The 23,727-nt window shown below is 46.1% G+C and overlaps 1 protein-coding gene across 9 annotated transcripts in view; it reads left to right on the top strand.

Annotated features, from left to right (window-relative positions):
- EVC2 (EvC ciliary complex subunit 2) overlaps positions 1–22,722 on the top strand; it is a 166,545-nt gene extending 143,823 nt beyond the window's left edge. For all 9 annotated transcript variants that reach the window (XM_048848895.2, XM_048848896.2, XM_048848894.2 and 6 more), the window contains 3 exons: positions 10,897–11,093; positions 20,697–20,798; positions 21,316–22,722. In XM_048848895.2, coding sequence (XP_048704852.1) covers positions 10,897–11,093; positions 20,697–20,798; positions 21,316–21,586 — 570 coding nt within the window. In that variant the 3' untranslated portion in view covers positions 21,587–22,722. The remainder of the gene's footprint in view (positions 1–10,896; positions 11,094–20,696; positions 20,799–21,315) is intronic.
- Positions 22,723–23,727: the final 1,005 nt, after the last annotated feature.

Below are 23,727 nucleotides of genomic sequence, written 5' to 3'. Positions count from 1 at the left end.
ACTTTCTGGTTTTCATGTGTTAGAACAATGCTGTTGTTTAGGTTTCTGATGCTGCTAGAGAATATTTATATTGAAAAATGTATATGTACACATATAGAGATGTGAATATTCTCCAACAGTATTATGAACATTAATAAACACCATGCTCTCTCTCTTTTTATATATATATATATATACACACACATGCTCACACACAGTCATTTAAGAAGAAATAAACAAGTGGCGACATCACAAAACCACATCTTCAGCTAACACTATTCATCACCCCTGTTGGCTGTCTGAGCTTAAATGGCATGGAACAATTAACTACTGTCCCTCACTCAGAGGTTTTCCCTCCAGGCCATGACTGAGGCATCTGGGCAGTGCTATGAAATTTGGCAGTTTTACTACCTGTGTTCTTCTTAATCCACAGAAAAGACAGCCTCCAGGGCTCTCACTCTGTAATCTTTCACATACACAACAGATTATTTAAACCAATTTAAAAAAAAAACCAGTGGGCTCCTGAAAGTAAAAAGTTTAACAAAATAGCTGTATTTTTAGGAGCCCTGACTTTGGCAATGTCCCTTTAACTATTATCTCTTTGGAGTTAAAGAAACAAATTTCATAATCCACATTCAAATACGTAAAGTCTCAGCCATATTATCTCCCTTCCAAATTTTTCCTCCAAGAAAGACTTGCTATCTTTTTACTTATAGTTCTTTGGGACTTAAGTCACTTATTCACCACCATGATGCAGGTTATATTGTTCACTTCATCTGTGAATTAACAGAATAGTATATCAACTGTTGATTACTTAGCAAAGGATAAACATTGTTATGATGATGACAACATACCAGATAACCTGTCTGTTTGTTTTTTTTACTAGGTTGTTTTGTGTGTCTTTGACTATGTCTACACGACAGACCCAACAAGCGGCGGTAGCTATGTTGGCCGGAGATGCTCTCCCACCGACATAGCACTGTCCACACCAATGCTTTTGGTAGTGAAACTTATGTCGGTCAGGCTCATGTGTTTTGCACACCCCTGAGCAACAAATGTTTTAACAATAAAAGTGCTGGTGTAGACAAAGTCTTAGTGTGTTTTAAAGCTCATTATTCTGCTGTATGTTTGTGCTCATTGCATATGAAAATGTTTTCTCGAAGTTATCATGACCAGCATTATCAACCTACTTGTTTTAAATTCAGACGTTTTCATTCCCTTTGCTGTGTTTGATTTTCTTCTTTGCTTTTCTGTCTCTAAAACATTTTATCAAACCATCTCCACAGCACGCTGGCTTTGACAGTTTGACATACGGAAAGCAGACATGGCTGCCAGTAATCACTGAATTCTATTTTGTCAATAAATTCCCTCCCATTATATTTCCATCTCCACAGCACACATCATACACATTGTAAGGAAAGTGATCACTTTAGATAAGCTATTACCAGCAGGAGAGTGGGGTAGGGGGAGGTATTTTTTCATGCTTTGTGTGTATAAAAAGATCTTCTACACTTTCCACAGTATGCATCCGATGAAGTGAGCTGTAGCTCACGAAAGCTTATGCTCAAATAAATTGGTTAGTCTCTAAGGTGCCACAAGTACTCCTTTTCTTTTTGCGAATACAGACTAACACGGCTGTTACTCTGAAAACAGCACACAGAGTTCACAACATTTTGTCAGGACTCTATTTGTGCAAGTGATAGGAATAAAAGCTTGCAGCCAGAGAAAAAATTTCCACTGCATACTTTTGTAGATTATTTCCCACAACATTATAAATTTTCATGAGATGGTAATTTTTAAGCTTAGTTCTAAATTTGTAAAACTGTAAATTCTGTACATGCTCATAACCTTTTTTTGTAATTTGCACAATACTGATAAGAGACTTTCCAACTTTATTTTTAATAATTTATTTATTCATGGAACAAAATTCTGTTGACAACAACAAGAAGCTGCATTTTAAGGAACAGCTAAACTTGCATCATCCTTTGGGTGGTTTGTTCAAGTGAGGCCCTTTCTGCTAATCCCTGGTGACAGTATGCTTGGTAATTAAAGATTGCAGGGTACTTTTCCAAGAGAGAAGGAGATAAGCTTTTGTCCTGTTCAACTTCCCCTTTCTTAATAAAAATGATTAGGGGAATGGAACACATGACTTATGAGGAGAGGCTGAGGGAACTGGGATTGTTTAGTCTGCGGAAGAGAAGAAGGAGGGGGGATTTGATAGCAGCTTTCAACTACCTGAAAGGGGGTTCCAAAGAGGATGGATCTAGACTGTTCTCAGTGGTAGCAGATGACAGAACGAGGAGTAATGGTCTCAAGTTGCAGTGGGGGAGGTTTAGGTTGGATATTAGGAAAAACTTTTTCACTAGGAGGGTGGTGAAACACTGGAATGCGTTACCTAGGGAGGTGGTGGAATCTCCTTCCTCAGAAGTTTTTAAGGTCAGGCTTGACAAAGCCCTGGCTGGGATGATTTAGTTGGGGATTGGTCCTGTTTTGAGCAGGGGGTTGGACTAGATGACCTCCTGAGGTCCCTTCCAACCTTGATATTCTATGATTCTTCCCAGCACCTTCTTTGTCCTCACCACAGGACCTTCCTCCTGATGTCTGTTAATGCTTATACTCCTCAGTCCTCCAGCAGCACATCCTCTCACTCCCAGCTCCTTACGCGCACACCTCACTGACTGGAGTGACAGCCTTTTTTAAACCAGGTGTCCTGATTAGCCTTAATTAATTCTAGCAGCTTCCCAATTGGCTACAGGTGTCCGAATTAGTCTGCTGCTTAATTAGTTCTATAAAGTTCCTGAGTGTTCTGGAATAGTCCCTGTTATCTTACCCAGGGAAAAGGGACCTGCTTAACCTGGAACTAATGTATCTACCTTTGACCACTCTCTTGTAGCCATCGGGCCTGACCCTGTCACAATATTTATTCTGCACCATATGATGTTGCTGCAAACACAGTGCAGACTTTAAACAGCATAGGTCCACTGTTCCACTATTGGCACTCCCAATATCTTCTCTTGGTTGAATTACAAGCATTTAAATATGCTATTGTCTGATAAACAGACTAATTAGGAGAATAGTTTAGAGCTTCAAATTTACCATCATATAGTTTATTTAACAATTAAGTAGTCTGGGGAATCCACTCAGCGTTTGTGGATCGAGAACACTAAAACCAGAGGATGAATAGTACAATAGGGTCTCAGTCTTGGTGTTAGCTTGCCATGTTACTGAGCATACATGGGTAAGCATAGTTAGAGGGTGCACAAGACAAGCCAGCTCCTCAATTCCATAGCTCATTTACAGAAGAGTTCTATCCTGAAATGTTCCCTGTTATAGGGAATGCTTTAGGATGTTTGGAGAGGTTGTTCCTTTGTTGCTGTTATCTGGAAGGATCAGAGTTTGGATAAACACTATCTCCACTACAGCTCCAGGCATCTATATCGCTGATAGTGTGTGTGTTTATTCAGATTCTGTGGCATTTAAAGAGCCAGCGGTTGGTGCATTCACCTAATGCATGATGAAAGGTGGAAAAACAACCCCCTAACAATAGCTGAGTACTACCGTTGCTGATTCTCATTCGTTTCAATGGGAACCTTTTCCCCAAATCAATTTTGTCCTTGTGTTAGTTTTTAAAGGAGTTTTCCACGTTTTCTTTCCATGAAAGGTGGTGTCTTTCTTTTGGGGTCTGTATGAACTGGAAAGGAGGTCCAAAAGCAAATAAAGACATTTCATAACCCTAGTGACCACAGGAATTAGGAGTCCTGTAGCTTAGCAGTAACTAATTCGCTGATTGAATGGAGGGGGAGAGCATATGGCTCTTCTCTGCTAGTTACCACAGAAGGATGATAGGAAGTTTTGGAGCTCTCTGATACTCTTTGTGATGCTGCTCCAGAAATCTCGCATCACCAGAAAGTAGATGGACAGTGCAGCCAGCTAGAAGGTATTGCCTTCCTGTGCAGGCGAGTCTCATCTTACACTGGGGTTACGTTCTGCAGTCAGCAAAAATCGTGTATAGTCAAAATTACATTGAGTGTAATGGTGGGCGGAATCGCGCGCACTACAGGTACAGTATTTAAATTGTTGTTTTTTCTTTTTTTCTTTTTTTTTTTCCGACCGCACAAAGCTGAATTCACGCATGTTAAACTGTAATGAGTTTTGCTGCGTTTCTAACAAGTGGCACAGATGCATTACAAAGCAACTTGGAAAGAACATAGTATGAATTTTTCTAAGTGGAAGTTTCAAAGCATGGTTCAGCAGATGGATAATCTTGCTTGTATGTATCTTGTGGTTTCCTCAAACTTAGCACTCTAGCAAGTGAACAAAGTGACCCTGGATATTTACCAGTTTAGTAAGACAAAGGCATTTGTGATCAGAGAGAATTTACAGCACTTTATTATAATTGAAATTCAGCTATTCTATACAGCATGTGCTTGGAGAATTGAGCTTTAATTTGGTTATATAAAACATAAGCAAGGAGCTGTCCTTTGCTTTGAGCATGCTTGCGTTATCCAGCTTCCACAATAAATGTACAGATACAGCCTTACAGATGTAGTACACAACTAAAATAAAATCCCACTACACAACAGCTATAATAGTAAAAACCCACCAACGCTCAGCCTGCCAACTTGCCATATGCCTGAGAAGAAAGATGAGCCTTGTAGCATGAATAGTCTATTAATAAAACATATAGTGTAGCATGTTCCTAGTCTTTGTGTGTTTAATCCTGTGTTATAGAAAGCAATGCAATAGTGTTGGAAACCATATAAAAATCTATGATTTACAATGTATAGAATATAGATTAGAATGGCAAGTGTTAGGCAGCCGTAATTATAGGAGTTGCTACCTCTGTCAGTCATCCATTTTCCTCTTAACATTAAATGGAATTTTCCCCATTGGGCAAATATTCAGCACTGCCATAAGTGGACAGATCTCCCACTAAACTTAATGGGCACTCCAGGTGCTCAGCAGCTCTGAAAAAGCAGGCCACTTATTCAGATGCCTAACTTAGACTGCTATGTTTCAATGGTTTGGCTCTAGTGTTCCTATTTAGGAAGATTTCCCATTTAAGTCAATGAAAGGTTTGTTTGAGCACAGGATCTTTTGCTGCCCATAGAGAGGTTAGTTTTGAGTAAGCACACAGTTATACTCCCAAGTACTCTAGTTGTTGTTTGTAGATACAACAGATGATACAGGAAGACATTCGTGTGAAAAGGGCAAAGCAAATGTGAAATCACGGCATGGACAGAGCTCATTGATTTTGCATTAGTTGTTTCAACATGTGTTACTCAGTCCAAATCAATGTGATGTCTGTACAGCAGTTCTGCTGTTTTAAATTACAATTTTACATTATTGGTTGTTTTGACTGAATTCAAGAAACACAAACTCCGATGCTGCTGATGCAAGAAACCTCTGGTGTTGTCTGATACAGTTGTTCCCTTGGGGCTACTGTATAGCACTCATATAGCATTGAATTCACCCCATCTTCGAATGCCAGAGGACTTTATGTAGCCTATCACAGCCTTTGAGTGGTGCATAGACCATTGAGTATGTCCTATCACTTGCAGTGAATTTATTTCAAAATATTGCAGTTTTCAACCAAACTTTGCAAGAGTCGGCCTTCTTCTACAGCATGGGGCACAGGTCACTTGCAGGTTTAAACTAGTGTAAATGGTGAATTCTCTGCAACTTGAAGTCTTTAAATCAAGATTTTAGGACTTCAGTAACTGAGCCAGAGGTAATAAGTCTATTGCAGGAGTGGGTGAGTACGGTGGGTGAGCAATGTGCAGGAGGTCAGACTAGATGATCACGATGGTCCCTTCTGCGTAGGGTTGCCAACTTTCTAATTGCACAAAACCGAACGCCCTTGCCCCACCCCTTCTCTGAGGCCCCACCCCACTCACTCCATCCCCACTCCCTCCGTCATTTGCTCTCCCCCACCCTCACTCACTCGCTCATTTTCACCGGGATGGGGAGGGTCCCTTTTCGACCAGCATGTTCCAGTTGAAAACCAGACACCTAGCAATGCTAAATAAGACCCCCACTTGGGCTTTCTGCAGGGATTTAACTCTGGACCTCTCCATCTAACAGTCCATTAGTTCTAACCTCTTTATGTGGTCCAGCCACTCAAAGGGGACTCTAACCGAATGGCTGCCACCCGCGCCCTGCTTCTTGACCAGGGGTTCCTCTTCAGTGTGCCCACCCCTGCTTTCCCCTTCTTCGGGGTTCCTTAAATCACACACCGTCTTTCTCAATAAGTCACAGAGTTTCCTGGGGTCTGGTTTCTTTATTTACAAAGTTCCCCCCAAAAAACAAACACAAAACAAATCTTCCACGCTACCTCCTCTCTGAGGTGCGGTCTGAGCAGCCAACTCTATTCTTCAGGGACCACTGCAGGAAATCATCAGCTACAGCCCTCCTCCTAACTCTGCCTTAATGAACAGCCTCAGACCCTTTATAGCCCAGGTGCAGCCCTGACCCCTTAATTGACTCAGCTGGGAGTACCTGCTCTGGCCCAGGGCAGCTGAACCTAATTTAATCACAGGGGCCAGCCACGTTGTGACAGGGACAGAGATCTACACTAATGTGGGTTACAGCTGCATGCTGGCATGGGTCAGCAGATCTGTAGCCACCAGAGAGAGAACCCAGTAAGGTGGAAACTGGGTGCCCCAGTCTGGCCCCTATCTAAACATCAGAGTCTCTGGTTTACAGGCGCACTGTGATATGGAGGGGAATCTAGCCTGGTATCCACTGTGGCATCTGAACATCTATCAGGATATATGAACAGCAAGTGTAGTCCTCAGATCAAGGCCTTTGTGCTCCCTGACCAGCAATACCAGCTTAGCACACCCACCCTACTTCCCTTTCGCACATTCATTGTTCCCAGTTAGTTGAAAGGTGGCTGGGGGCATCTGTGTGGGTGCTGTACGCAACCAGAAAACAGACACACATCAACACTTTTGTGTTCAGGCAGATACTGTGTGCACCTGTTTAGTGGGTGTCACTCTCCTTGTATTTTGACAGAATTTTGACACTTTGCACTTGACAGAAATCATGCCGTTACTGAATACTGCTATATTAGAATACCAGCACATATTTTTCTTCAATCCAAATGATTCTTGATACAGAAAGTTAGGGGTCAGAGAGTGTGAAAAAAGTCTACATCCAAGAACATTTAAGAGTAAACTGCTGAAGATGAAAGCCAAGAACTCAGTCATAATTCTTTTGGCATCTATGTATATATACATTATTGAATTAAATGACTTACTGAAGGCCCTCTCGCTTTTAGAGAAAGGGGATGGTGGTTCATAGGCTGAAATAAGAATTTTATTCCTACCTTAATCCTCAGTGGTTCTTTTAAGATTTCATAAGAGCCAACGGTGTCCAAAACCGTCACACAAAGTTCAGGATAGATTTTTTTTTTCTGCTGCCCATCATCATATCTGAGGACCTTCTGTGTAAAACTGATAGTATTAGTGAAGTCCCTGGCTCTGCTCCCTTTTCAGGGTAAAATTTCTGCTTGGGATAGGATTATGTTTTAGTCTGGTTCATTGATTATTAATTTAATTTTGTTTGCGTCTTTGATTTTGGGTTGAGGGTTGTGCGTGTTTGTTTTTTAATAGAGGTAGAAGGGGAGTAAATGTGGAGTGTTGTCCTTATGATAGAAAGGCTTACTCTGCAAAATCTTCCCTTTTCTGAGAATCCTAACAATAGTCAAACTCTGGATTTGCCTGATCTCTTCTGCAAATTCATTCTACACTGCTGTATAAAATTCCTGTTACAGAGAAGAGTGAGACTTCTAACAGCAGCTGTAACATTTTGAATCCTCTCAGGACAAAGAAATTGATTTTGGCTGTTTTCCTGTTCTGTATTCATTTGTTCCTGGCGGTTTCTTGTGCCTGTGACCTGGCTTTGGTACTAATCTCCCGCATCTGCTACACACAGGCTGGTAAACAGTGCAAAAGTGGTGCTGGCTTTCTAAGGACTCCGGGGGATTATCACAGGCGTGCTTGTGCTAGCCGTGGGTGGTTTAGAACAGCTATAACTGATGGGAGCTGGCCCAGTGTTCCTATGGCAGATCTACTGGGAGCAGATAGAGGAGCTGAATAGGATAGAGAGAGGGAATGGCAGTTAATAATTGTTAGAACGGCACATTATTGCTACATTTACGCAGTGGGACATTTCCTGAACACATGGTATTGCCCTCCCCCCATCCTCACTAACTCCTCTCATATTGTCCAATGCAGCATCCTTTGTGGTGGTCATTTAATTTGTTGTTTTCATCTAGCCCCAGGTTTTCAAAGTGCTATAGATTTTTGTACTGAAATACACAGGATCACTGTCGAAATTGTCAGGTGGATGCTGGAGTTTTCACAGCTGGACCGGACATACAAAGGGCTCTTGGCACCCGAAAAGGAGTGGGAAATGGAGTGAGTTTGTTCGTAGTATCCAAGAGATGACTGAGTATTTCTGATTTTTTTTCCGCTTTAGACAGGAGCAGAGATGATTTTAAATTTGAGGGAATGGAGGTTTGAATTCCCATCACAAGAAGCCCCTGGCAGCAGGGCCGGGGGGGGGGGCCAAGTCGGGCAATTTGCCCCGGGCCCCACAGGGGCCCCCACGAGAGTATGGTATTCTGTAGTATTGCAACTTTTTTTATGGAAGGGCCAGTGGCATAGCCAGGTGGAGCGAACAGGGGGAGCGATCACAAAAGCGCTTTTACTGACAGGGCGGCGCTTCTACTGACAGGGTGGCACTCTGGGTCTTGGGCAGCACTTCGGCAGCGGGTCCTTCAGTGCCGCTGAACACGCCCAGAGCGAGTGAAGGACCCGCCGCCGAAGACCCAGAGTGCCACCGGGTGAGTAAAACTAAAGGCGCTTAATTAATTAAAGGGCCCCCAAAATTGCTTTGCCCCATGCCCCCTGAATCCTCTGGGCAGCCTGCTTGGCAGTAGCCACATGCTCTTGTTGGCAGCCTGTGCCAACGTCTGCCCTTCACCCGGAAACAGTGGATAAGCACACAAGCTCGATGCTTCTGCCGAAATGAAAAGCAGTGAAATACTTAACATTGAAATTGTCATCATTAGACTTCAGAGTTAGTAGCCCCTTTGAGATGAATGGCCGTCATTCGCACTTCTCTCCTAGCAATTGCTCCATGCTGTCTGCCGATTGAGGAATACGCATAGTTGTGCATTCCATTCCCATTTTGAAGGTTTTCTTTTCCACAATAAGGGCTAGAGACTTAATTTTTTTAAAATAAAGGCTTAGACTCTAGAGCAGAGGTGGCCACCTGAGTCTGAGAAGGAGCCAGAATTTACCAATGTACATTGCCAAAGAACCACAGTAATACGTCAACAGCCCCCATCCACTCCCCGCCCTTCTGTGCCTCCCGCCTGCCGGCAGCCCCCACCAATCAGCACATACTCCCCCCTCGCACCACAGTCAGTTGATTCACATGCGCAGGAGGCTATGGGGGAGAAGGGAGAGGAGCGAGGGCATGCAAGTCTCAGAGGAAGGGGCCTTGGGAGAAGGGGTGGAGTGGGGACAGGGCTTGGGGCAGAGCAGGGGGTCAAGCAGTGAGCACCCCCCAGCACATTGGAAAGTTAGCATCTATAGCTCCAGCCTCGGAATCAGTGGCTAGGTAAGGAGCCGCATATTAACCTCTGAAGAGCCGCATGTAGCTCCGGAGCCACGGGTTGGCCCCCCCTGCTCTAGAGCACAGTTACATGGTAATTTCCAAACAATGGGGCATTGCACAGCCATTTATGTGGCTCCATAATGACTTAATGCACAGAGTCAGGCTGTCTATAATCCTGCAGTCCCAGTGTCCAGAAGTGAAAGATCTTCATGCACACACTGGTCCATGGTGGAAGTGATGAAGCAAATGATAATAGCACTAGTTTCTAAAGCCATTGACTTTAAAATGATTTTCATTGAATTGTTTTTCCTCCAAAGTGGTAAATTTTGTAAAGTTTCAAATTAAAAGTTACTGATCATTTATTTTGTTGTAGTGTTGTGTGATGGGGAGGTCTGCCCCTTAAGGATAGTAGAGTCTAGTGGTCAGTCCACCCTGCCATGTGGCATGGCTCTTTAAGGATCCAATAGAGAGATATAGAGACATAAGGGGGATAGAGCTAGAGGGAAAGTGTCTCGGGGAATGAATAGTGTTTGGAGAAGAGATCCTGTAACTTTAGGCCCCAGGGCTAGGAGCCTTGCGGAGAGGGTGGGGCAAGGCTCCCTTCTCACCCAGCCAATAGAAAAATGAGCTGGGAGAAGGGACCGGTATAAATGCTGCCTCTTCCCTCAGAAGCCAGGTAGATGCCTGTAGATACTGCAGGGGGTGAAGAGTTTCCTACAGGACCCTGAGTTAACAGGGAGAAGACAGCAGCAGGGGTCGGTCTGCCTGCTGAACCCTCCCAGCCTGAGGCTAGGATGGATTGGGGAAAACGGGTCAGGAGGAGAAGCTGCATAAGACCCTACTACTGTCCTGAAGCCTAAATCCAACTTCAAGGAGGAGATCCAGGAGGTTCTAGTATTAAGGAGAGGGAGAGGGAGAGGGACAGGGTTGTTGTGTGACATACAACCCAGCCCTGGGAGGAGGGGTGGGCCTTCTGAACGGTGGAGGAAACTGAATAGGACTTTTACATGGTCCCAGAGAGGGCATGAACTAGAGAGGCTAAAGGAGTGAGTTACTGCTGTGGAATAAACCTGACTCTGTTAAGGGGTATATGTTAGAATGGTAAATAAACCAGACCCTGCAAAGAGGGGTTGAACTAACGTGGTCTGGGTAATTGTTTGAAAAGATCCAGAGGGTGCTGAGTACAATGTACCGGCAGGGCATAACAGGCCATAATAGCACATGCCGGAGAGGCACGCCCTCATGGTATGCCGAACGTGTCTGAACTTTTATCATTGATTCCTCTAGGAGCTCCAATTGGCAGCTTATTTAACCAAACTGACAATGGTACCGGTGGGGATGTTGCACAGACTGCTGAACTTACTGCTGCCTTCGAGTTCACAGACTGAGCTTCTTTCTGTTCTGGATTCAATCAGTGACAAATATTCAGACAGTGTTATTGAAAGTGACATCAACGGGGAGGAAGCTGACAGCTGTAGAAAGAGGTAAGTGTGCGTCGGTTTATAGCTGAAAATTCCAGCTGGAGGTTATTACTTTGAGGGAATATATATCCATTGGACGGACAGGAGCAGAAGTCAAGCAAATGAATGGGTTTTCCTGCTGAAATGTTCTTCCTGGGGGGGACTAAATCATTTTAACTAGATCACTTTTTCATAGTTATAAATATCTTAACTACAATCTGACTTTAACAGAGGAAAAATGTGATCTGTATAGTTCATAGATGTAACAAGTCATTCTTTGCTTTTAGATGTTCTTCCTCCATTTTCTTATTTGCTACATTTTCTTTTGATGTATTTTATTGGTTTTAATTTGCATTTGCTTATCTATACACTTTTCTTTTCACCATTTATTTTAGTAATATTTATACTAAGTATAGCAGGCTTCAATTGTTGTAAACTGCTGCTGTGACACACTGAGGTAGGCAGTATATGGAGTAATAAGATCTGTAAATTACAGTCAAACCTCCGAGTTACGGACACCTCGGGAATGGAGGTTGTTCGTAACTCTGAACAAGACGTTATGGGATGCTCCTCAGGGTAGACTGCTCGGAGTTGGGGCTCATAGCTCTGCAGTGGCTGCCTGGCGAGTGAGGGTGGGGACAGACAGCTGGTTCTAGCCCCCTGTCTGCAAGGGTGATGAGTAAGGCATCCTGGGGCACTGCAGTGCCGGTGAGCACGCAGTGCAGGCTGTGGCCCTTTAAAACTGAGCTACTTCTCCAGAGCACAGGATGCAGGCAGGAGCTCGGGCTCCGGCTCCAGGCTAGCTTCCAGTAGCAGCTTGGGAAGTTTCTTTCCCAGGCTCTGAGCTTGCAAGTTTGTCCCCCTCCCAACCCGGCAGGGAGAGGGGAAAACAGCATTCACTACCTCCTACCTGTAAGAGGCTGTGGGGAGTTGGGGGTGGGAGTGGGGACAGGCAGCCCAGATGTGCCAACCTTTAAGATGCAAATACAGGCATGGTACAGTATTTGCTGGCTTGTTTGTTTTGGGTTTTTTTTGTCTCTGCTGCTGCCTGGTAGCTTACTTCTGGTTCCCCATGGTGTCCAGTTGACCAGTCAGTCCATAACTCTGGTGTTTGTATCTTGTAGTCCTTTCTAAAGTTTTTTGTTTATTTTAAATATATTTGACCTTATGTGTAATAAGAAATAAAATGTAAACTAAGCAATAAATTGCAGTTTGATGCTTACAATTCTAAGAAAGCACTATACACAGAAGCTCGAATCTGAACCTTTACAAATATATAGGTATTTGTGGCTTTAGATCCAGACAGGGCCTTAAGATTCTGGTGTTCTGTGGTTGAACAAAAATCAAGGGCTAACATTTCCAGTTCAGTTGCAGAGATGACAACTCGCAAGAACAGCTGTGCTTACAAAATTTCAGCCCAGGATGACAGCGATCTTAGGAGAGGAGCTAACCTAGCTAGATTTCCACTGTTTTGGCCAGTAAAAATCTTACATAATCAACTGTCTCATGAGATCACTGTCACTTTGATCCAAACAATTAATGAGGCTTCAGTATCATCATATACAAACCCAGCTTTAGCAATCAGTTCCCCTTTTAAGTCCTTGCAAGAAACACCATAGATCCATCCCTGGCCAGCTTTTCATCAGCTTGGACAGAACAAAGTGTGTGGTTCTCCCTGAATCCTAGAGGGTAATATAAACACGCTACATAGTGGGCAGCGCTGTCTTAGGTTTTGCAGAAATCTTTAAAATGTTCACAGAGCAAACTCAATAACCAACTGTTAATTGCTCATAACTTTTCTATTTTAGGCCCCAGTCTCCAAAGAAATCAATGTAGACAAATTCTTGTGTCCCACCTGAGTCCCATTCAAGCAAGGGGGACTTCATGCTTATGCAGATGCTTTTGCAATATAGGGATCTTAATTTTTTCTTCAAGTGCTTGCTCATGTCGATTCCATTCTAGGTGCGTGCATGCTCACGTGCACAGTCGTTGGATATTTTTGCCTTAGCAGTATCTGTAGGGTCGGCTGTGAGGCCTCCTTCAGTGCTGCACTCATTCACTGGTATATTAAGCGCCACCGACCCTACGCCCTCTCAGTTCCTTCTTACCGCCTGTGACTGGCAGTGCAAGAGCGTAAGCGGTTCTATACAACCCATTGTCTGTTTTCTTTGTTTACAGTTTGTAGGTACTTAGTTAGCCATTAAGTTAACTGTTAGGTTAGTTCAGCAATTAGAGTCCCAGCTGGGACTTCGCCCTGGGGTGGGGCATAGCCGTTCTCCAGCTTCAAACCATACTCGTCATGCAACAGGACGATGCCTATTAGTGATGCCCACAACAGCTGTGTGAAGTGCTTGGGGGAATCCCATAGGAAGGACAAGTGCAGAATCTGTAAGAAATTTCACCCTACAACCCAAAAGGGTGGGGTATCGGCTTGAGGGCCCTCCTCATGGAGGCTGCGCTTCATCCTGCGTTGGAGCCGTCCCGCTCGGACCCTGCGCCTAGCACCTTGGCATCGGTGTGGAGTGCTCTGCCCAGCACCATTTCCCCTCGCTGGTGCCTAAGAAGCTGCAAAAGAAGAAGAGCCCTGGAGCTTCACAGGAGTACCACTTCATAGGGGTACCTCTGCAGTCAGACTCCCTAGGCCCCTAGCCTGGCCAGGTATCCCACTCCCAGGAGCTGCAGGGGACCCTGGCTTCTCCTGGGGCCCTTGTTGCCCAAAGTGGCCCTGGTGGCGAAAGATCAAGCAGGCCAGCCAGCACCGCAGATGCCACACCAGGCACCAGATTCAGCTAAGACCCCAACACTTAAGGGCAAGCCGGTCATGGAACTGCCCCATAGGGCAGCGGAGCATCCTTGCTCTCCAGATTGCAGGTGTGGAACCCCATCTCCACGGCCTAGGACTCCAGCCCCGCACACTTGGTCTCCGGTCAGTAGGCTCAGGTTCCCGATGCCGCGCTCTCCCTCTGCAAGGCATGGGACACTGGAGTCAAGGCACCAGTCCCTGTACCTCTGGTACCGGTGAGCTTCCAGCCTAAGATCACCGCAGTGCAGGTCATCATCATGGTCTCCCAGACATTGGTGCCCAACAGAGCGGGAGTGCTCCCATTCACGGCACTGGTTTCCACCTCTCTGTTTCCTCTCATCAGGCAGGGACCGATCCTCGCCTTGCTGGTCGCCAGCCAGGGTCATTTCGCAGACTCAGGCCTCGACGACTCTGCCCTGGTCACCGGAAGGGCAATGGTCCAAGTCGGACTGGGAGTTTAGCCCCTTGCTGAGGAGCGGTGATTCGCCCCCAACCCGCGAAGCCGGCATGGTGCCTGCAGTGGTGGAATGGCCTTAGGGACAGTGGCTCAATAGCCACACTGGAACCAGTGGGGCGTGCCCATGATGCCGACCCCGTATTCCCACCGTTCTTCCCTTGCCGCCTCGGACAAACCGCCTGCGGCACTGCCGTCATCAGACTCAGAACACAGGGAGAGGGATTGCTCAGTGGTTTGAGCATTGGCCTGCTAAACCCAGGGTTGTGAGTTCAATCCTTGAGGGGCCCATTTAGGGATCTGGGGCAAAAATTGGGGATCAGTCCTGCTTTGAGCAGGGGGTTGGACTAGATGACCTCCTGAGGTCCCTTCCAACCCTGATATTCTATGATTCTACTGAATGTGACGCAGGGTCAGCACAGCAGGTTACAATGCCTAAGGAGACTGAAGGGGAACCCGTCCCTCCACTGGCAGTGCAATCATCATAGTTGTCTCCAGACGAAGCGGTGGTGTGCCCCCAACAACTTCAAGGAGCAACAGGCGCTCCATAAAAGAGTTGCTACCAATATGAACTTAAAAATTGAGGAGTTGGCAGAGGAGTCTGATGACCTCTTTAATTTTATATCCTCTACCACCCGAGCCTGGGTTACGCTGCCCATCCACCCAGGGGTCCTTAAGATAGCCAAATTGCTGTGGCAGACCCCCCCCCTTCCATTCCGCCTACCTCTAAGTAGGCGGAAAACAAGTATTACATCCCTGCAAAAGGGTTCCAATAGCTGTATACCCATCCTCCAACGGCATCACTGGTCGTGTCTGCTGTTAATGAAAGGGACAGGCAGCGCCAAGTCAGTGGCATGCCACGAGACTGGACTTAATTTGTCAGAAAGATTTACTCGATGGCCAGCCTGCAATTTCGGGTGTCTAACCACCAGGCCCTCTTAGGCAGATACAGTTTTAATCTGTGGGATTCCCTTAACAAATATAAGGAGGCCCTCCCACAGGACCGAGCCCAGAAGTTCGATGTTTAGTTGAAGAGGGCACAGCGGTGGCGAGAGAGGCCCTCCAGATGGCTTGGGATGCTACAGACTCGGCAGCCAGGATGGTTGTTTCTGTGGTGGTCATGAGGCGCAGCTCCTGGTTACAGTCCTCTGGGTTATCCCTGGAGATACAGGCCACCATGCAGGACCTCCCGTTTGAGGGGGCAGGGCTCTTCTCTGAGCTCACGGATGCAAAGCTCCACAGCCTTAAAGACTCCCACGCCACCCTTTGTTCCTTGGGCCTTCACACCCCTCAGCAGGCCAGGAAGTTGTTCCGTCCTCCACCTCTTCTGCCTCCCCAGTCTAGGTCCAGGGGAACTTCGCAGCTGAGCACCAACAGGAAAGATAAAGACAAAGGGTCTAAGCGGCATTACCCGTCATTTTTCTGTTCATCTGCTCAGCCTGGCCCTTCCAGGAACAAAGGAGGCCAGAAGCAGTCATTTTGAGAGTGCACACGAGGACGACGCCCCAGTGACATCCCAGGATCCACCCTCCTACTTTTTCCTCAACCGCCTGTGCCCCTTCCGGTCGGCCTGGTTGCAGCTTTTCTTGGATCGTTGGGTGCTCAACATAATATCTTCGGGTTACACCCTGCAGTTCATGGCCGACCCTCCCTCCCAGCTCCCTGCCTCGTCCCTCCTCATCCCTCTTCTCACTAGCAACTCCTCGTTCAGGAGGTCGAGAATCTCCTGTGCCTGAGGGCGGTGGGGGAGGTCCCTGGGGACATGAAAGGGAAAGAGTTCTACTCCCACTATTTCCTAATCCCAAAAGCAAGCAAAAAGGGAGCCTCAGACCCATTCTGGACCTGCATTGCCTCAACAGGTCTCTCAAGACGTTGAAGATTTGCATGGTATGTCGCCATCGACTTGAAGGATGCATATTTCCATTTTCCCAGGACACAGACGCTTCTTCCGTTTTATGTTGGGCCACCACCATTTGCAATTCACGGCACTGCCCTTTGGTCTCTCGTCAGCCCCAAGAGTGTTCACAAAGTGCTTAGCACCAGTGGCCACTTACCTGAGGCGTCGAGGTGTTAAAATTTACCCGTACCTCGACAACTGGCTAATAAAGGGCCGGTCCCAGGATCAGGTGTGGCGCCATCTCAATCTGATTTACTCCACCTGTTGCAATCTGGCGCTGTTAATAAACAAGAAAAAGTCAACCTTAGTTCCAGTGCAGTGCATAGAGTAATTGGAGTGGTCCTCGACTCTACTCAGGCCAGAGCCTTCCTCCCCGATGCCGGGTTTCGAGCCACGGTGGACTTGATCTTGTGCATGCAAATCCACCCTCTCACCACTGCTCACACGTGTCTGCAGTTGTTGGGCCAAATTGCAGCCTGCACTTATGTGGTCTGGCACGCATGGCTCCACCTCAAGCCTCTGCAAGCATGGCTAGTATGAGTCTACGTCCCCAACAGACACAGCATGGACCATGTAGTCAGAGTCCCAGACCAGATACCGTCATCACTAACATGGTGGCAGAATCCTGGATCGGTGTTGGAGGGAGTTCCCTTCTCTGCCCCATCGGTGACCCTTGTCTCCAGTGTCTCAGGGTGGGGAGCCCACCTGGGCAATCTCAGCATGCAAGGTCGATTTACGATTGCTCCCTACACATCAATGTCAGGGAACTTAGCGTGGTTCACTTGGCCTGCCACGCCTTCCTACCTCACATAAAAAGCAAGGTGGTCCAGGTCCTGAAGGACAATACAGTGGCTGTGTTTTATATCAAGAAGCAAGGCAGAGCCAGATTGTCTGTCCTTTGCCAAGAAGCCCTCAAGCTCTGGGACTTCTGTGTTCAACACGACATCCATCTCGTAGCCGCATACCTCCCCAGGGCCAGGAACACTTTGGCAGATCGCCTCAGCAGGACCTCCTTATCTCACCATGAGTGGTTCCTCCATCCAGAAGTGGTCAGCATCATCTTCCAGAGGTGGGGGACTCCCCAGGTGGACCTGTTCGCATCCAGGCAGAACAGGAAATGCCATGTTTTCTGCTTGATTCGGGGGATCAACAGGCTTGCTGTTGGATGCTTTTCTGCTCCCCTGGTCGGGGGCTCTGTTAATTCCTCCGGTGCCATTAATTCAAGAGTCCTCATGAAGATCAAGCAGGACAGGGCAAAGGTGATCCTTATAGCACCAGCTTGGCCTTTCCAGCACTGGTTCGGCACGCTGCTGGACCTCTCGGTGGCTGCTCTGTTACAGCTATTGCTCCGGCCACAACTGTTGTCCCAAAACCACGGCAGTCTTCTGCATCTGAGCCTGGTGGCACTGCACCTGATGGCGTGGCTGCTGCATGGTTAAACACAGAAGAGCAGGAGAGCTCAGTTGGTGTCCATGCGGGTCCTGTTGGGCAGTAGAAAGCCCTCCACTAGAGTGACCTACCTAACCAAATGGAAGCGGTTTGCTTGTTGGACTTCGAATAAAGCCCGAGTGGGCCTCGCTGCAGTTAATCCTGGACTACCTTCTGCATCACAAGCTCCAAGTCCTGTCCCTTTCATCTATTAAAGTCCACTTGGCCGCTATCTCGGCCTTTCATCCGCCCCTCTAGTGTAGGTCGGTTTTCACCCAGGACATGACTGCCAGGTTTCTCAAGGGCCTCGAGTGCCTCTACTCACACATCAGGGACTCCGTCCCTCTGTGGGACCTGAATCTTGTGCTATCACAACTCATGGGACACCCCCCCTCCCACCTTCGAGCCTCTAACTTCCTGCTCTCTCCTTCTTTCTTGGTTGCAATAACTTCGGCCCACAGGGTCTCTGAGATTAGGGTGCTTACCTTGGAACTGCCCTATACAGTCTTTTACAAAGACAAGGTCCAACTGCAGACACACCCGGCTTTCCTCCCCAAAGTGGTCAGACAGTTACTTATCTGTCTTTTTTCCAAAGCCACATAGGTTGGAGGAGGAGCGTAGGTTGCATTCCCTAGATGTCAGGAGGGTGCTAGCCTTCTACGTTGAAAGGACCAAGCCATTCCACAGATCAATGCAATTGTTAGTCATGGTGGCTGACCGGATGAAAGGTCGTCCAGTGTCTGCTCAAAGAATTTCTTCTTGGATCACTGCCTGCATTTGCTGTTGCTACGATCAGGCAAAGGTGTCCCCTTTGGTGATTGTCACTTCCCACTCAACCAGGGCGCAAACCTCTTCAGCACCTTTCCTAGCCCAGGTGCCTATCCAGGACATCTGTAGGGCGGCCACTTGGTCGTCCATCCACATGTTCACATTCCATTATGCACTTACTCAGCAGGCCTGGGACAATGCTGGCTTCAGTAGAGCAGTGCTGCAAGCCGCAAGACCGTGAACTCAGAGCCCACCTCTGAAGATACTGCTTGCGAATCACCTAGAATGGAATCAACATGAGCAAACACTTGAAGAAAAATCAGTTACCTTTCTTTTCATAACTGTTGTTCTTCGAGATGTCTTGCTCATGTGCATTCTATTACCTGCCCTCCTACCCCTCTGTTGGAGTTGCTGGCAAGAAGGAACTGAGAGGGCGTAGGGTCGGTGGCGCCTAATATACCAGTAGATGAGCGCAGTACTCAAGGGGGCGCCACAGCCGACCCTACAGATACTGCTAAGGCAAAAATCTCCAATGCCTGTGCACGCACCTCGAAAGGAATGGACATAAGAAACACATCTCGAAGAACAGCAGTTACGAAAAGGTAGGTAACTGTTTTTTTTCTTTTAAATCTAGCAAAGTGACAATACCTCATGGAGAACTAGCTGCATTCCAAGGCTCCTGTTTGGCAAACATTTATGCACTTGTCCAACCTCATAATTCACAGCCCCGAGGCACAGTTTGGTTCCTGGTTTCCCCCTCACTCCCTGGGGAATGTAATCTTTCCCCAGTCTTTCCTGGTTGAGATTACTTTTGTTAGGGGGCTTATTCCTTCACCCACTTACTTCCCTGGTCCTTCTCGCATGAACAGAGAGCAACAATACCCCAAGTCCAAAGGTACAAACAATTGGATGTTTATTGGGGTGAACTTCCAGCAAGCATGATTCCAGTTTCCTTCCTTAGTGTCCCTCTTCCCAGCTCTGACACCACAGAGCCTTACCTGTGTCCCTGTTCCCATTCCTGCCCTTAGCCAAACATGATTCCAATTTTCCCACCCCCATTCCCTGTTCCCATTTCCCTCTTTAGCAAAACATGATTCTGATTTCCTTACCCCCATTCTCTGTTTCCATCTCCCCCACCCACACACCCACCTCCTCACTTCCAGATTGACTGCAGACTATATAGTAAAACTTGAGTTCTGCTTAGCTATACCTTAACCAATCATTTTCCTGAAATTTAACTAACCAATCCTAACATATTGTAACATGATTATGTAACCAATTATATCCCACCACCTTAATTAGTTTACACCCAGCAAAATTAATTATACAGCAGACAGGAACAATCACAGAACCAAACAGAGATTATACAGACAAACAATAGCAAAGTGGGAAATATAATGACAAAACAATACAGAAGTGAGGATTTCACATCCCAGCTATTGATAAGTGAGTTCTTGCCAGACAGGATGCTATCAAACTAAGTTTCCTTTTACATTTTCTAGGCACTTCCCTTTCACTGGAGGTGATAGGCACTATCAGGACAGGATTGTATTCCTAACAGCCCAATAGCACCTTATTTCAATGTGACTGTTTTGGAATGTGAGGATGTGACCGGTCGCTTCCCAGCGTATGGCTGCCTCTGCTGCTTAGCCAAAGGCCTTAGCCTAAGAACAGGGCCTCAGACTGTCACAGTAAGAGAAGGACCTTACAGTGATTTTGATTCTTTCTTTTATGCCTCTATAACTAGCCAAGTGATAAGAATACACCTACATTCTTCGAGTACAGGCCTTTACCGACAGGCCTGAATATCTATATCCTAACAACTTTCCTTTCTGCACTGGCTCAGTTGTGCTGGCTGGTATGTTGTGAGCATGGAGTCCAGGCTTTGCACAGTCCTGGCCCCTGCCCTCCCACTCCTTGACCACCTGCACAGGAAGGGGGATGGCAGATCCACAAAGGCTAATGCAATCTAGAATGTGGGAAACACACAGAGGATGAAGGAGGAAACTTACACTACCTCACTTCCTTGCCGGGGAGCACAAGGTGAGCCAGGATCTCTCCCATAATAAATATTGTTGGGCAGGAAATTATAGCAAAAATAACTGAACATTCCTGCAGAATGTATTTAAGTTATTATTAACATTCATTTTAATACCGAAAACCAGACGGTGGTGGTGATTTTTGTTTGTTTGTTTTTGGTGTGTTTTGTTTTGAAGGTGGGGATGTAAAATTCAGGATTTTCTTTTGTTTCCCTCCTTGCCCCCCTTACTCCTTCAGGAAGCACCAAGGGTCATGGCAAGCATTAGAGAGCAAAGTAAGGCAGGATCTGATAAGCAAAGGCTTGGAAAAGATGCATTCTGCAAACAGGAGAAAAGAAAGGTAAAGAAAAATTGGTACTTGATATGGGGGAAAATACAACTCCTTGTACCTCATATCTCCCAAGAGTCGTCCTTTTTGTGAGAAGTGTTTTAGAATTCATGAAAACATTCACAAACATGTGTCTTCTACCACTGTTGTCCCAGTTCTCGGAATGCATGTGAATATGGAACTCCTGTTTCATAAAGCATCCTGTACTTTTACTGTACAATAATATTAAAGTCCTTGCAAGGGAAATATTGATGCTCCACATGTTTTGCCCACTTGCGTCCTTGTATGTAACATTTGTTCTAAGGCTGCTTACTCATTGAATGCTATATTTCATACAGTGAAGTGGAAATTGGGTTAGGGTGGCGAAAATAATACATACAGTATGTCAACTTCTAAATATGGTTTACATTAGTCTCCCAAAGTACAATGAATATTTTTTGCCAGGATATGACTATACAGTCAAGCGAACCATTTTGTGCCGGAACTATTATAAATCATTTTTAAATTCAATTTCCGTTTCTTAATATAGCCTGCTAAAGAAGAAGCAACTTGCACTCATGGAAAGAGCATCATTCTCTCATCTCGGATGTTTGTCTAGACACCCTCCTGTGGAACCTTCTGGCCAGCCTGATTCATTGAACACTTCTGCTGCAGAAGCCATTGAGCTATTAGACACAGGGGAGAAGATATTTCTGTTCCGTGATCAAAGGGATCCCATACTTGCTTTGCATAGTTCTCCAAGAAAAAAGAAAAAGAACTTCCTAAATTCCAAAAAGGCTGCATGGGCAAACACAGGCTAATGAGGTAGATAGCCATTTAGTGCATCAATTAGTGAGACGAAGGTTATTTCCAAATAAGGGTCATGAAAAAGGAGCTGGTGTACGTTGAAATCATCTGAATCATTGTTAAAAAACAATTTTTGTATAAGTTGCAATAGTTTGATTTTTGCATTGTAAATAGTTTTTATTCTTAGAACTGGATTTTGTGCTCTTGTCATCCAGCAGTGCACAATCTGTATCTATTAACTATTGTTTTAGTATGCGCAGGAGCAGTAGGTGAATTTTTGCCATACTCTGTGATGCACATTACATAACTGAGGGAAGGATGTAGTGCTCATATAATTCAATGCACCAGTTTTGTACTCTCAGCGTATGCGCAGTGTGCCTAGCCTTTTCATAGCATTGTCTTCAGCCAGGTGAAGAGCTGGTAGCTCGCAGTCAGCAGGCACTTGTCATGGATCTGCAACATACTCTGAAGTTGACCGCATCTACATTGTGGGTCGTTAGAGAAACCCCATTTGAAGAGATTGGCCGCACAATTGTCCTGTCCTGTTTGAAACCGGTTCAGGGAAGCCCACATGAGCCTTGGCAGGTCAGATGGTTGGGTCGGTGATGAGAGAGTGATTTACGACTATCATCGCTGACTCATTATGCCAAGCAGATTCCACCGTCATGTCTTGTGGTGGTATAAGTGACCATAAAGAGTATCTAGAAGACAGGTGAACTTAGCAGGTGGTTGAAGAGGTCTGAGTACAGAGGCAAGTCACATTTCTCACAGATCTTGGCCGGGAGCATAATGGAGGCCCCCTTGTGGCGAATATGGGGCGGTGCTATGTTACTAAGCATTGGCAGCCATGGCAACTGAGTTGCACATAACATCCCAGTAACACTGCGCATAGCTTTGTTAAGCTGCATGTCAACCAGCCTCATGTGAGATGAGCAACAGCAGACAGAAGCACAGTACTCTGCTGTTGAATACTGATTTGACTGTTTGCTATATTTTTATTATTGTTTATATGTTGTGGTAACTAATGTGATGTCAACCCTGCTTAATTATTGCAGGATACAGTACTAAATACAGATAAGGATAAGGAAAAACTGTATACCAGATAACTGTGGTAATTATTAATAAATAGTTTGTTAATAACCACTATAAATTTGGTTTTATTTTTGCAAACTGCTTTCTAAAATTACAGCAAGTGGGCTAAATCCGCCAAACACTTATGGGTGTGCTTAATTTTGCTCACCAGAGTAGTTCCATTGCCTTCAGTTTTTCACCAGCTTCCTTAAACTTGACTGTTTAAACTCGGCTCAGGCATCAGTGTGTGAAGAATTTGGCCCAATCTTTGTACTAGTGGAGCAACAATATTGTATCTGCTCACAGACAAAGGGGGAAAAGGGTAATTATATTATTTTCCGGCCAATGTTCTTTCGGTGGGTCTTCAGAAGTTCAATCCTCTCGCTGAGCCTCACACACTGTCCCTCCTTCTGGGGTATACAGTCCCGAGTTCTTATCATGACCCTGGTATGGAGCCGTAGCCCTTAGGCTTCCTTTCAGATGCACTGCCTTCAACTGCCCAGCCGGGGGCCATCTCAGTACCCTCAGTTAGTGTCCTTTCAGCAGCCCTCCCTGGTCTCAGTCTGCAACCAGACCAGCAGGGCCCATTTGGTACCCTTGTTTGGTCTGGCCAGGTTCTGTGCTCAGTCCCCCGGGCTCAGTCTGCCCACACTGACCTTGTCATGGTCCTGCTGGTGCTGTATTCAGCCAGCCAGCCAGCCAGACACCCGGTCTTTGGCAGCCTTCCCTAGGCTCTGCTCTGCTGCTTGCCTTTTATCTGGCCCTTCTGGCCTCTAATTGGTCGTTCCAGCAGCCCCTCTGATTGTCCACTCCTCTGCTTCCACTCTAGGCTGCCTGGAGGACTTCTCACTGCTCTATTGTGGAGCGGGGTGATGCAAGGCTGCAAGGCCTCGAGCCAGGGGGCCTTTGGACCTAGTCCACCCTGCCACACCAACTCTTACAATTGTAGGTGTTTTCTGAAAGCTCTAGCTCCTGGATTCACGTGAAGCCATGAGAATCTGCTCATTATTTAAGAAATAAGATTTTAGCCCTCAAACGGGGGGGGGGGGGGGGCGCTGAAAATATGAACCATAGAGGCACTGAC

This window comes from Caretta caretta, chromosome 4 (genome assembly GCF_965140235.1).
Source record: "Caretta caretta isolate rCarCar2 chromosome 4, rCarCar1.hap1, whole genome shotgun sequence".
Lineage (NCBI taxonomy): Eukaryota > Metazoa > Chordata > Testudines > Cheloniidae > Caretta > Caretta caretta.
The sequence above is the reverse complement of the archived record's forward strand: the minus strand, read 5'-3'. Positions and strand labels throughout refer to the sequence as shown.